Source organism: Branchiostoma lanceolatum, chromosome 1 (genome assembly GCF_035083965.1).
Source record: "Branchiostoma lanceolatum isolate klBraLanc5 chromosome 1, klBraLanc5.hap2, whole genome shotgun sequence".
NCBI lineage: Eukaryota > Metazoa > Chordata > Leptocardii > Amphioxiformes > Branchiostomatidae > Branchiostoma > Branchiostoma lanceolatum.
Genome location: NC_089722.1, coordinates 32920026 through 32934919, shown reverse-complemented (window position 1 = coordinate 32934919; position 14894 = coordinate 32920026). Strand labels below are relative to the sequence as shown.

The window sequence follows — 14894 nt, the reverse complement described above, 5'->3', positions numbered from 1 at the left end:
GAAATGGTTACCTTTTTATCCTCTTGGCCCACTTCTACAGGTTTCTATTAGTGTTTTAGACGTGAATGACAACGCACCTCAATTCGACAGGGATGCGTACGATGTTGACGTTTTAGAAAATGTTACAGTCGGTCACACTATCGTCAGCCTCTCCACCTCTGACGCTGACGTTGGTGAGAACGCCGACATTGTCTACCGCAGAGTAGAAGGTCAGTACCCTGCTCATTTACAGGCTATTTGACTTAAAGATGGCCTTGACTAGATGTGAACCGAAAAAGTGATTTTTACTCCGGGAAAGAGGATGACCTCCTTCTGGGAGTATTGGGAATGCATTTGTTTGCGCGTTCGCAGCTATAACTCACGATCCCGTTGTCGCATTGGTGTGTAACTTGGCATATCGTTTGCCTGGTTCGGCGTGGTGATGCACAATAGCTTTGTTACACCACAACTACTTTAAACGTCAATCCAATATCGTAAATGCACCCCTATAATTAATGCTATGTCCCACTCCCCTGACATAGGGACCATGTTATAATCCGTTATGCATGACTGGAATACTTCAGGCAGATACGGGGTATAAATCTTCCTTACTTGCTGTGATCGTATAGTCACTGTTACATTGAAAAATAGACAACGTGCATCACCACACGCAACCTAGCAAACGATATACCAAGTTACATACCAATGCGGCAACGGGAATTGTGAGTTTTAGCTGCGAACATGTGCAGAGTGACCTCCAGTCTGTGTATAAGTATGACGTGTCCCTCGCAACTCGCATACAGTATGTGCGCACGGGACGGACGATGCATTTTTACGCACAGTGTGAAAATGGCAAATCTCTGGACCTTCAAACTTACCACACTTGTAGTTTATAATACGGAGGCTGTGACAATGTAAAAAGTTTACGCAGGGGATGAAAGATTGTTGAGAAATATCCCTCAGAAAAGTGCGCGCGCCAGTGTCACTTCCGGGTGGTTAGATGCGGTGACCTTTGACCTTCGTGAAATGTTACGATAATATATATTAGCCTTTTTTATTGCAAATAGCTTGATAGCTATAGATCAGGCCGGCCTGCAATAAATTGTGGAAAGAGGATTTACTGCATATTTGTGATTTCTGATACATCTTAGTTGTAAGGCTGAATGGTTCGTTGATAATTGAAAAGGGGCCATCTAGATCTAACTTTGTGACTTTTCCCGGAATTTCTAGATCCCATCTGTGCCATGCTGTAAAAACATACTTTTCAGCAGGTTGACCACTCCTGTATTGAAAGAAAATTTACTTGCTCTAAAACACTACTTGGACTGAGCAGAGATGCAATTTGTGTGGGTCAATACTTGTACATACTATAAATACTTCACGGAGAATTGTGTCCTACGGACTCTTGTTTTTGGTTTCCAAATGAAAATTCTGATTCATTACGCTGCTGCAAGGCATGAGACAGAATGAAACAAGCCGGTGACCTGCACCTTGTCATGAATATCATTCCATGTATTCTGTATCATCACTGTATATTGTTGTACCATAAATATGTTATGATATATATTGATAGATTTATTAGGACTCAAATGACTGTGTATCTCTGCTATATTGTATCTGACCCTAACCTTTTCCCTCATGACTTCAACGAAAAGCGGTCTGCGTGCCGATTTGAGCTTAGCATGAATAAACAAAGGTTCAAACAAACAAACTATCATATACAGCCTTCCTATTTGTTCAAACTTTACCAGAGAGAAAATAACTTGCGTTCAATATACCACCGCAGTGCAGGAGGCGATGCGTTTGATGTAGACCCGGAGACAGGAGAGGTCCGTGTGACAGACGCTCTGGACAGGGAGGCGGCCGGTATGCATATTATCGTAGCGCAGGTAACTTTAAAGGTGTAAAAATGTTCCGCGAGGAAATGGACAAATTAGATGCCACAGATGCCATTGTATATAGTGAAATATATTTTTGTCTTTCTGTTGCAATGAAGCCTGCCACTTAAATCATTTTATTGGCACCCGAAAAAGTGAACTTGGTACCTTTTAACGCATCACCCGCCACATCGCTAATTACCGACTGGTCCATGACAAGAGTGATCTTGGGAGCGGGAGTTGAGGAGTTACGCCGAAGGCTTACATTGTGAAGGGATGTGTTGTCATGGACAATCATAATTTTCCTTCTTCTTCTTCTTAAGGCCACAGACGGAGGAAGTCCTCCTCTCCACTCCACTGTCACCGTCATCATTCACGTTGAGGATGTGAACGACAACAGCCCGATCTTCGCCCAAGATTACTACAACATCGGAGTTCCAGAAAACAACGACAACAAACAAGTCAGTTTTGTTGAACACTGTAATAAGGCCAACGTGTGATTTTCCTTGTGTCAATACACAAAAACGTTTGTAAATGGGTCATTATATTGTAGAACACTCAATTCTTTTCTATACCATCTTTAGATCAAAAGGATTGGGTAAAGACTTCTCTGGGATTGAATGCAAACGTACATACCCATGTCTAGAATTATTGTTGTGTTTTTTTTTCATCCTACCCCAACTGCACTTTTATACTTTCACCCTACAGGTTCTGTCTGTCATAGCGACGGACGACGACATTGAAACGATGTCGAGTACGGTACTCTCTAAGAGGTGCAGACAATTTCACAATCGGAGGTAAACAAATGGGCAATTTTACTGGCACGTGACAATGCTATATGTGACACTTGTGTATCGAATCGAATGTTCTAGCTTCTGTGTTACCCAAGTCTGTGGTTTAAGGGCATGCTTACCCTATATTAGGGCTGGCCATTGGAGCGCACCGAAAGAGACACTGAAACAAGACGTCGTAAATGTACTAATAACCTAGATTTTATAATCTTAAAATTTCTTCTCCGCCAGAAAGTAACAAATTTATGCTTGATAACCACGCAAAGAAAACAGGGGGTTGACTAGCTCAAACTCCGGGAACAGTTCAGTTGACTAAAGTAAACAGACCTTACCTTTGACCCCAGTTGCTCCTGTATCCATCCGCAGGACCTAACAACTCGCATCTTTCCTCACGCCAACTAACCTGCTGAACTGAACAAAGTCTGACCAAAATGGGAATGCTCAGACCCTACCTGTCTCTTCTTACCTAAAAAAAGAAATACTATCCAGATTGGGCCTAAATTTTCAAGGAAAAGTAACAAAGTAACACTTTGTCAGACTGGGTATTTTTCAATATAATCACTGTACTATGTGCTCTAACAGTATTATGAATCTGTGTTTTAGAGCTGACTGGAGACATCTCGTCATCCTTCAACTTTGACCGCGAGTCCGTCTCCTACTACAACTTCACCGTTGTGGCCGTGGATGGGGGAGACCCTCCCCACTCATCAACAGCAGAGGTCTCCATCACAGTGACGGACGTGAACGACAACCCGCCGGTGTTTCTGGACACGCCGTACCGTAAGAAGGTGGCGGAGGACACGACGGTTTTAACCAGTGTGTTCACCGTGACAGCAACGGATTCAGACTCAGGAGAAAACGGAACTGTGTCCTATGGAGTAAACCCAGGTTAGTTCTATCAAGATTATTCACATCGCTTTGGTCTTCTCCAAGAAAAAGTGACCCAACCACTTATGAAAAGTGATCCGTCCGGAAACGTCGACAGTGGGTCAAAGATGCCCAGAGATAAGTGATAGAGAATCCGATTCTGCGTCCACACTGGTCACTCTATAGCACACATGCTAACAGTCTCTTGCTGCTCAATGAAGGCACCGTACGTCGTTGTTCTAAAAGGTTATTGCCATATCGCTGACTTGTCGATACCATATCCGACCGTTTCGTACGTTTTTTTGGGGGGGGGGGGGGGGCTGACAAGAAGCAAAAACGTTTTTAAAATAATAGTTCAAATACAAACGTACGACAGTATCTTGATGAATGGTAATTAATCCCGAAGAATAGAGAGCTCCAGGGGCTGGGGATCACCAGAACCGACTGGAGGGCCTATGCCGAGAGTAGACGAGCCTGGCGAGCCCTATGCATGTCTGCAGCCGCCATGCATCAGGCACTGATGCCTGCGAACGATTGATTGAATAGAAAGCAGCTCGAACCCTGTACCCGTGTCAAGAAGCCTAAGCCCTATCCTTACCAACTACGACATGAAACATCAGGGTATAGACAGAGCGCGCTTATACAATAAAGGTGACGGAGCGTAGTCAGCGTACTACTGCACGTAAAAGGCGACGACCATTTACGAGACGGAAATTTGCGTAGGCGCCAATGTCTCAGTTTGTGCTAGTGAACAGCATCTACATGTATCAAGTAATGTTTCGGTCCCATTTCCAATCCGGGCCCGGCCGGGCTGTTTGTGAAAACGAAAAATAAGAAATACATATCAAGAAAATACACAATATATTTTTGGGCGTGATTTTTTTTACGTTTTGTGTCTTTTATTGTCTTTAACTTCGCTTCCACCAGCTGGCCGGCCGGGCCCCGGATTGGAAATGGGACCGAAGCATAAATTTCTGTTTATTGATCCCCAGGTGGGGTCTGCGGTGATCTGTTTCTAGTGGACAGGACCACTGGTGTCATGAAGACACGACAGTCACTCCTTAGCATCAACCAGACTGAGAGGGAGAACTGCGTCGCCGTGGTGACCGCTCACGACCACGGTGGAGACCAGAAGGTCACCTTCGTCGAGGTAAGACTACTCTAATGTACGTGGTATACAACACACACACACATGTCGGTTTTCTATTTAACAGACACTCGGGGAACCAATTTTTGGTGTTTTGAAGAGAGAGAGAGAGAGAGAGAGAGAGAGAGAGAGAGAGAGAGAGAGAGAGAGAGAGAGAGAGAGAGAGAGAGAGAGAGAGAGAGAGAGAGAGAGAGAGAGAGATTGATACATCTTTATTCCATGATCAATCTGTGCCCATTTGATGCAGTCATTTTAGCGTTACAGCTAAAGAAAAATGTTCAATTTGTTGATGGCGCCAATAGGAATGTTTTTCCGTCTTTGAATGGCACTCTTTTTACTTCACTTTCGGCAAATCCAAATCTTACGTACGGAACTTCCATGTATCAAACCATTCATTTCTGTTTACCATGTACAAGTTACATTTCCGTTTGCCAGGTTGTGTTCAACATCACTGATTCCAACCGCCACGAACCGGTGTTTGAGAGCAGCAGGCTGAGGGACCACTTCAGCGAGGCCTGGAATGTCACGTGGCGGGAGCTGTTCACGGTCACGGCCACGGACGAGGACAGGGGAGTGAACGGGGAAGTCTTCTATAGGATCGTGGATGATTACGGTAAAGCCCCTGTCACACTTGTGCGTGTATACAAGCCCGCATGAGTTGCGTATTGACATGTTTTTGGTTTAGGTTAAGTTTGCAGCCGAAGAAGTGATTTCTTTGATTTGATAACTAGGCTACACAACGATGGGTCAAAGTAGAAAACAACTTCCTCCCCGCAAAATTTACTTAAACCCAACAAACGTTATTGCGGAACTCATGCGCACTTGAATATACGCACAAGTGTGATAGGGCCCTAAGGGGGATGCAGCGTGTATTGACTAGAGTCACGCACAATTCATTTTTATGACCTCCATGATAATTGGAGATAATTTTTTGTCGTGTCTGTCTCTCTGTGTTTGCGTGTATCTGCGATTCCGGATATCCGTGGTCAGCATAACTTAAGAACATCAAAATAGATTGTAACGATCTTGCATATTTGGGTAGGTGTTGGGAAGACAAAGATCAATGTTGATTTTGGGGTCACTAGTGTGTGACCTTGGTACTGAACCAGAACTTTTGTATCTTTTATCTGGACATGCTATGGTCTTGATTTTTTTGTGGCAGACTGTTTTTGATATCAGGAAAAAAGTAGTTTTGGGACCCCTAGCAGCTAGCTTTGGAACTACAGGGGTGTTTTTCTAAGAAGGATAACATAACAAAGAAACGGCAGGTTTTCATGATATTCGGTATGCAGGTAGCTCCGACAAAGATGCTCACAGTGACATGCGAATTGATGACATAATTTCCATAGTTAGTGAGGAAAATTAGGTTAATGCATGTAACGTATTTTGTTTATGGCAGTTGGAACATTTACAGATACCTATTATGTGAATGAGGGCCTAATTTGCCTAATCAAAGCAAAAATACCATAATTCATTTTACACTATTGCACCACTGATGGGAATTACATGCTTGTGAGGTATGTAAGTTACTAATAAAAATGTGTGCTTTTAAGCATGTAAATGTGTTAGTTATTTACTTAATTATAGTGTATCAAATATGGTGTGTCTTAAAAATGCTATCTAAAAGTTAAAATGTACACCGTTCACAGCAAACTGGTCGTCATATGAAATTATCGTAAAAAGACGGAATTCACCTTATATTAGTGTCAATTCATTAGCGCCTATTCATCTTAGGGGCAGTTTCAAAGCCTGTTAAGTAATGAAAGCTAATTTGTACCATTACTAAAGTTACATTTATTTTAATTTTGTCAGGTATGTTTACTGTCAGCAGAAAGGCTCAGTCAGGGCATGTGTGGTCTGCGCAGGTTTGGGCGAACACCTCCCTTGACCGCGAGGAGCGGGACTTTTACAACCTGACCCTGGAGGCTTATGATGGCGCCGTGGTCAACTCCAGAACCTCGACGGCTACTCTGGAAATCTGGATCGACGACGTCAACGACAGTCCGCCCAAATTCGTGAAAAACCTTACAACGGATGAAATCGAACTTTCACCGGTAGGCATTATTTAAATGACATAATAGCATTAAAATGAAACATCATCTGCGTTTCTGATATAATTTCAGATCATGGCAAAAATACATTAAAATACATCAACTACTCAGTCTTCCCTCCAACATCCTTCTTCAGATTGGAATGATCTGTCACCGTGAAAACGTGCATTTGACCAATTACTGATTTCCCTAACCCGTCTTGAATAGCTATTCTCGGTCAAAATGTGTTATCTTTTTCTTCATTGTATTGAAGTCAGAGATGATAATTATCTTGGCCGAGAAGATCATGTTTTAGGTTACGCCAGGTGTAGGATGGGTCTGTATGAATGTATGTAAAGAGGATAATTTGAGAAAACTTTGATGGATCTTCATGATTTTTGGTAGGTGTGTAGTGGTTGTGCAAAGGAAGGTCAAATTCTAAAACGGTTCACCTGGCGTTTTCCAACAGTACTGCATGCAGCGGACTTTGCATTTTTGTGTGTTTGTATGTAGACAAAAAAGTGACGGAAACGTTTATGGGTCTTCACGATTTTTCGTATGTGAGTAGCGGTTGGGGGAACGGAGGTCAAGTTCAAAAATTGTTCCCATGGCATTTTCCTTCGGTACTGCAGCGGGCTTTGTGTGTATGTGTATTTGTATGTGGACAACATAACTCGAGAAGCTGTTGATGCTTCTGCATGATATTTTTCCTCTTGTTAACGTGAGACAAAAATCCCTTGTAAATTTCAGAATGACCCAGTGGGAACCCACGTGACTCGGGTGTCCTCTACAGACGAGGATGTCGGGACAAACGCCATTCCGCTGTACCGGATCAAGTCAGTCCTGGACATGCACCTTTTCTGTCCGACTGATCTCTTCACAATCGACAACCAAACCGGTGACGTCAACATCTCGTCTACATTACCTGCTATCACAGAGGACTACTTCGTCAATGTACGTATACAACCTACAGCAATATAATTAAGCCTGTACATGTTTTGATCAATGTGATCTAGAAAGGACGTCGACTTTGAAGATGAGAAAACCTCAATCTTGATACGGTTGCGATTTTGAAATGAACTCATGTGAGAGCACATATATTCTGACGTGAACGTGCGTGATCTTGCACCGAAGCAAGGCAGTGGTTGGTGGCAGGTTTAACGTTTCCTTAGACAAGTATTCATAAAAACTTACCTTTTTTGCGATGAGTCAAGAACTTTTGCAAGTCGCATGCGTTTTGTTGAATGACATAGCAACATTAGCTAGCAAGACCCTAATGTCGGATGAGTGCTTCCCTGTGACTTTGTGTCAATCTTGGTTGACCTTTCAGGTCACCCTAAGTGTGGAGGACGCCATGAACCCTGACCTAAGGCCAGACGACCTGACTCTTCGCATCATTGTTCCCTTCTTCAGTACCAACAAGAAGTCACCACGATTCCCTTCAAGTACGTAATGGAGGTGCACTGAGCCATGATGAGTTTCACTGGCATGTTATCCGTCTATTTGGCCAATATCTACGACTTTTCCAGCGAACAAGTACAAGACCGCTTCCTCAAGGATTATATCATTGTTACTCACCTTTTTTTATTTATGGAAAATTTATGGAAAATTTATGGAAAATTTATGGAAAATTTATGAAAAATTTATGGAAAATTTATGAAAAATTTATGGAAAATTTATGAAAAATGTATGGAAAATGTATGGAAATTTTATGGAAATTTTATGGAAAATTTATGGAAAATTTATGGAAAATTTATCGGAAATTTATGGAAAATTTATGGAAAATTTATCGTGAATTTATAGAAAATTTATGAAAAATTTATGAAAAATTTATGAAAAATTTATGAAAAATTTATGGAAAATTTATGGTAAATTTATGGAAAATTTATCGAAAATCTATCGAAAATTTATCGAGAATTTATGGAAAATTTATGGAAAATTCATGGAAAAATCAGGGAAAATTTATGGAAAATTCATGGAAAATTTATGGAAAATTTATGGGAAAAGATAAGAAGGATTATGGTTCGCAATAACGTTACTAACTTTATTGCCTACAATTTCCTCTCTCATTTTCCTTCAAAACTGCGCATGATATTGAAGTAATCATGCTTCAAAGAAAACATATCAAGGACAACCCAAAAAAGCATGCTTTGAAAAGTGCAGATTTTGCTGAGATCCAAATAGACCCGACTTGGACTCACCACTGACTATCCTCTATGATTAACACATTATTGTGTCAATCTCTGTAAAAAAAAAATGGAGAAGTTAGAGCAGATGTTATTTAACTGACAAATTCAAAGCATGAACTTTCGGATCAAAAATGCTCAAATGGCACTTCATATATACTCCCGGGGTCCAAAAGCCCGTTGGGGTGTTCTAGGGTTAACATAATGACCTTTTCCTTTGTTCTGATTCTCGCCATTCCTTTAGAAAACTATACGGTGGACCGGAACCGGGAACGTTTGACTGCGGAGTCCAGCCCTATCCATTTGATCACTGTCTTAGCTGAGGATGACGACACTGGGCCAGACGGGCAGTTGGAGTACAGAATCCTGAATCGTGACGACACATGGGTATGGAGACTTTAAAATTCCATGATAGAGGACCTCAGACAGGAGTGCTATAACCTCTGCGAAGGAGGATGCCATCCTACGGGGGTACTGTAATCGCCTGGGTTTGTGTGGTCGCAGCTATAACTCAATATCCTCTTGGATGAATTTGTATGAATTCTGGCATGTCGGTAGTTATTGAGCTGCCAGTAATGCACGGCCTTTTTTTGGGCATCGTAGCAGTGCTTCGAGCATTTGAATAACCGCGCACGGGCACCACGTATGTGCACCACACGTGCACGTAAAAAAATTTACAAACTTCGATCAGGATCTTTACCGGTAGAATCGCCCATTGCGCCAATTGTACTGGCAAAGACCCTGATCACGATGTACGTAGGCAGAGATCACCATCTCTACCACCGATTCTGCCAGATTACAATGTCTGACATGTATATCTGCCTAGAGTTTGACGCGTCATTTCATAATCACTGGTCTTTCTTGCTGAGCACGTTAATGTCCTGCTCATATATAGTATCTCGGGGGGGGGGGGGATATATTAATCTCCAAGCAGATCTAACAGTTGCAAAGACCGTGTCAAACAGGCAATAAAAACTCCTTTTGCCAGTTGGATACGGTCTTCTTTGCAACCGTTAGGTCTGATTGGAGATTAAGGGGACATATGCTTCCTGCCACGCCCAGGTTACGTGTTCTAAATGGTCGGTCATTCAAATCTGATGTAGGATGGTGTGCGGGTGTTCGGCCACACTTTTGTATTGTGTCTAAACTGTTCTATACGTTGATTACGTTATAATTACATCCCTGCCTTTTTAGAAACATTTGGTCGGCCTCATTGAAATAGACAAAACGCAAGGTACAGTCTCTCTCTTTGTGAACACCACGGGAACCGTGTGGAACAGCACAGATGGCTGTAACCTGCCCATCGGCATACAGGCACAGGACAGAGGACAGCCTGTACGGACGGGGTAGGGATTTTATCTCTGTATTTGATTTGATTTAATTCATTTTCACATTTTGAAATTAGTTTAAAGAACATAGTAAAAAAGAAAATACGCTGGAAGGAGAATAGTCATGATGGCTTGTTCAAGTTCTTCCCCCATCTAAATCGAAAATAAACATGAATATAACAATTCATAACATAATGATGACAGTAATTGTTATCAGACGTATACTTAGTAAACACATTACTAAATAAATAAGTGAGTGAATGAATTGATGATTGAATAAATTATCTAATGGATAGTGTCGGATGATCATTTAGTGAGTGCATGAGTGAGTGAGTGGAGTGAGTGAGTGAGTGAGTGAGTGAGTGAGTGAGTGAGTTAGGGTGTCAGTGCATGAGTGGAGTGAGTGAGTGAGTGAGTGAGTGAGTGGTGAGTGAGGGTGAATGGGAGTGAGTGAGAGTGACTGAGTTAGGGTGTCAGTGCATGAGTGGAGTGAGTGAATGAGTGAGTGTGTGAGTGAGTGAGTGAGTGAGGGTGAATGAGAGTGAGTGAGAGTGACAGTGAGTGAGTGAGTGAGTGAGTGAGTGAGTGAGTAACTGAATGAGTAACTGAGTGAGTGAGAGAGTGTGAGTGACCAATCGCAATCCTCGCAAAGTGAGGAAAGAAACCATATGGATCGAAATTCTATAATCAACTTAAAATAAGGTTTTCAACTTCTGTATGAACATGTCCCTCAGGACCACCAAGATCTTGTTGAACATCACGCATGAGCAGATGGAATCGCCAACACCAGAGGGTAAGAACAGCTCGCTAAACCGTTATGCATCACTTGGGAACTGTTGTTAAATGGTAACAAACACAGAATGGTGAATTAGGGCCTTGACTCTAATTGATTGACAGTAATATGTCAAAGGTAACTTGTAAACAGTTCTTGCAAATTGTCTCAACCATTGTCCCAATTTGCATAACGATATCCAGACTATATTTGCTTATTTCTCAGAGGTCTTCACATTTGACATTTTACCTAAAATGCATTTCGCTGCATGTGTGCACTTAGAATCATGAATTTCCTTATTACAACACTACATCGTAGTATCTAATTGCCGTTAGCAGCCTAACACATGCTGTGCCTCCCTTTCTGAAATGACATTTTATGCCTATTACTATCCGTCTCCGTCAACCGTTCAGTTGTTTGCACATTCTCTTCATCAGTTGATGCCAGTGAAACAATATTTCACAAATTTCAAAATGTCAAATTCCTTGCAGTCTCCAAAGAATGCTCAACAAGACCATTACTTGCAGCCGGCTGTGTGGCAGTGGTGGCAGTCATTCTGGCAGTTGCCGCCTTAACGCTGTAGTGAGTACAGATATTCATATTTACTGTGCCTTCCTTTCTTAAAATGCATCCACAGTTCCGACATACCCCAAACAGATGAACTTTCGCGCTTGTTTACGTATGGAGATTTTTATTGACACAAAATTACAGCGACTTTTGTAAACTCTACATCTATACATACATGTACAAACATTCAAGTGGATACAAATGAATTAACCTATACATAAATATATATGAATAGATATGAGTAAATCCACATAGTGATTCCACCGTATCATTTACACAATTGGTGTTAAGGTCTAGACATTATTTGATATATTACCTATTATTACACAGTAAGGGTTATCTCCCCCTAGAGTGTTGTTAGATTTATCTATCGAATGGGGTGAATAAAATTCTTTTTAACAAACAGAAATACAAGTGAACAGTTTTGTGCGTTTATCATATGCTTCCAGTAAAGCCGCTGCGTTCGTTGTTGCTTTTCAGCATAAGAAACAGACTCGAACTCAAGAGGATACAGACTGTTAAGCCCGAACATGAGTATGAAGTAATAGATCTAAAGAACACGAAGCTACCAGACGTGAATTTCAACAAGAAGGCGCCGCTACCGCCCATCGGGGGGCAGCTACAGTCTGATGGGAACCCACTACCGCCCGTAGGGGAAACACGCGTAAGGGGCCACCTGCAATTGCCGCCTGTTGCACGCAAGCGCAGCGTTCCCGCTCGACCGCGTGCCGGGCACCCGAGGATCCGGAGGAACAACTACAGCAGTGACAGCAGCATCGTGTTTGAGAACGACTCGAGCGAAAGCGACATGGAAGAGGAGTAGATAGTACAGCAAACAGAGTTCCCGCTATCTGTCATCAAGAATCAGCTACCGCCCCGAAAAATAGAAACAGTCCGGTGTGAAGCAAAATGTCTGTCCCTAACAAATAAATGCCCCAACACTGCTAGAGGGTCTTCAGTATTGGAGTAGATAGTACAGCAAACAGAGTTCCCGCTATCGATGACGTCACAAGTCAGCAGCCGCCTGACAAATAGAAACAGTCCGGTGTGAAGCCAAATTTCTGTCCCTGACAAATAAATGCCCCAACACTGCTAGAGGGTTTTCAGTATTGGAGTAGATGATACAGCAGACAGAGTTCCCGCTATCTGGCATCAAGAATCAGTACCGCCCCGACAGATAGAAACAGTTCAAATTGTGAAGCCAAATTTCTTAGCCTGAGTGTCATCCTGTTTCAGTTCCAGGCTCTACCTTCACCAAACAAGTGAAGGTAGAGCCTGGAACTGAAACAGGATGACACTCAGGCTAAAATTTCTGTCCCTGACAGATAAATGCCCCAACACTGCAAGGGGTGCAAGTATACCAGAGGTGACGGAAGTGTCCCCCACTCTTGTGGCGTGGTAATTTTCAAGCTGAAGTCTAAACGAAATTTTGGGGGCTGGTGGCGTGATGTGGAGGCTCAACCCTTACCCTAACTCAACCCAAGCTGGTGTGTTTCGGCGAAGGGCGGTTATACCGGCTATATATAGATACAGATACAGAACCCTGACCCTAATCGCTAGCCCTAACCCTAACCTTAAACCTAGCTCCACGCACGCGCACTACTCTGTGAAATGGAGCAGAAATTTGGCGTCACATCTGTGACCGACAGACTACGTACCCCACGCTCCTTGCATAACACCGACTGCAGCACTGGCAGAAGCGACGTTAACGAGAACTTCACGAGCGAGAGTGACACGGAATTAGGGTAGTTGTTTCAATAGAGTACTAGGATGTGCTGTACTAAGATAAGCGGAGAAAAATGTGAATTCGTTGTGAATTATACACATGCATGAATGAAGTTCAAACCGTCGGTCGGTACGGGTTTCCCACACACGGACAACAGACAGTAAAAAAAAAAAACAGGTCAATGATGTAGTGGCAAAAAGGAAATTTGGTTTGACCAAACACAGAAAACTAAATGCTGTGTTTTGTATTCTAGAGAAGTAGTTTGTTGTGTTACTCATATGATTGATTACATCAATGACAATGTAAATTTTTAACGGAACTGCTATTGGCAAAGTGAAGTAAATAAAAAAATACGTGGGCACGGAGAAAAATATCTGTATATTTAGAAAGACTAAGTCAAGAGTAAAGACAAGATTTTAGTATCTACATAATGGTGTTAAAATGCGTCTGGCAGCTTTGGTGTGTGTAAGATATATTAATCTTTCAGGCCCCCATTTCCCTAGATGGCGATCGCGCTGCGCTCTCTCAGCGATCTATATCGGATTTGTCCAATCGATAATCCTTGATTTCATAATTAGAATATCATGCAAAATGTATGTCGAAAAGTATGCCTACCAAGACAACAAAACACACAAATCGTAAAAAGATTCGTTTTTAATATATGAAATATTCGTTGAGCGCTCTGTTAAATTTTAGGTGAGAGCGCGCGGCGAGAGCGCCGCCCTAGTAGAATGGGGTATAAAAAAACTCGTAACAACACACTGGGTCATGATGATGTAGAATGTTGTAGTGAACCTTTTGATTTGGGTGAAAGATTGTTCACAGATGGTCATTATCCGACATCAATTATAATATCAGTGGCCTGAACATAAATCGTAAGTCTTCATTAAACAGCAGTTATTGATACTATTAAGTTTAAAGCATAATGGACTGTCATCCACCGTAATTAATCAAATGACTTTCCACTGAGTTTTGCAACGGTAGAATCAGAAAATTTGCAGAAAGGAAATTACATAAATGAGTACCATTTAAAATAGATTCACTTGTCATTGGTGGCTGTTTTGGGGTTTACCTGTTAAAACTTGTTTTTAATAAAGAGATGTTTTGAAATGATCATTGTCAGCTTCTTTTTTCTTTAATATATTGCATTATTTGATTTGATGATGAAGATGACAGCCGTCAATACGGTTTAAGTTTTCTTGTCATTATTTCCTATTTCTGAAACTGATTTGAATCATATATGGATTATCGCATAATCATCCATAATTTTCTAGTAAGTTCGGAGAGTTGTCCGCGAGTTCTTATCTTGAAAAAAGTATATCTTTGAAATTTTACCTCATCATGAAGAAGAAAGGAGTGTTTATTGTCATTTGTAATTCACCTCGCACAACAAAATGCATCATAGTACTGTCTGTAATATACGTTGCCGTATGCTTTATTTGTAATTTACTTGACCTCGTGTAAGATATAAAAGCTGGCCTGTTTCTAAATGTTCGTACGTGCGCCCCCTTATATCTAAAAGAGGTTATGAGGTAGGCCTTTCGAAGAAAAAATCTCAGGTGTACTATTGTAACACCCGTTATATTGGTAACGGATGTTACGCCTGCCTATAGGACACAACAAT

At 41.7% G+C, this 14894-nt stretch overlaps 2 protein-coding genes across 2 annotated transcripts in view; both read left to right on the top strand.

Moving 5' to 3' along the window:
- The window catches only part of LOC136423305 (protocadherin Fat 1-like), a 37386-nt gene extending 34022 nt beyond the window's left edge, over nucleotides 1-3364 (top strand). The window contains exons 18-22 of the mRNA XM_066411467.1: nucleotides 41-209; nucleotides 1771-1868; nucleotides 2180-2317; nucleotides 2565-2653; nucleotides 3251-3364. Coding sequence (XP_066267564.1) covers nucleotides 41-209; nucleotides 1771-1868; nucleotides 2180-2317; nucleotides 2565-2653; nucleotides 3251-3287 — 531 coding nt within the window. The 3' untranslated portion in view covers nucleotides 3288-3364. The remainder of the gene's footprint in view (nucleotides 1-40; nucleotides 210-1770; nucleotides 1869-2179; nucleotides 2318-2564; nucleotides 2654-3250) is intronic.
- Nucleotides 3288-14383, top strand: LOC136420395 (protocadherin-7-like). The gene is made up of 11 exons (XM_066407284.1): nucleotides 3288-3535; nucleotides 4507-4664; nucleotides 5097-5274; nucleotides 6474-6715; nucleotides 7442-7645; nucleotides 8022-8136; nucleotides 9122-9264; nucleotides 10072-10223; nucleotides 10940-10998; nucleotides 11469-11559; nucleotides 12025-14383. Exons 2-11 carry the CDS (start codon nucleotides 4554-4556, stop codon nucleotides 12365-12367), a joined length of 1638 nt encoding a protein of 545 aa, XP_066263381.1. The 5' UTR covers nucleotides 3288-3535; nucleotides 4507-4553; the 3' UTR covers nucleotides 12368-14383.
- The last annotated feature ends 511 nt before the right edge of the window (nucleotides 14384-14894 follow it).

What these genes read in the sequence shown, in the direction of transcription:
- LOC136420395 (XM_066407284.1), top strand. Translation starts at nt 4,554, where the DNA reads ATGAAGACACGACAGTCACTCCTTAGCATCAACCAGACTGAGAGGGAG. An exon ending in GTCACCACGATTCCCTTCAA is followed by an intron (nt 8,137 to 9,121) that starts GTACGTAATGGA and finishes CCATTCCTTTAG; the next exon opens with AAAACTATACGGTGGACCGG. An exon ending in GGAATCGCCAACACCAGAGG is followed by an intron (nt 10,999 to 11,468) that starts GTAAGAACAGCT and finishes AATTCCTTGCAG; the next exon opens with TCTCCAAAGAATGCTCAACA.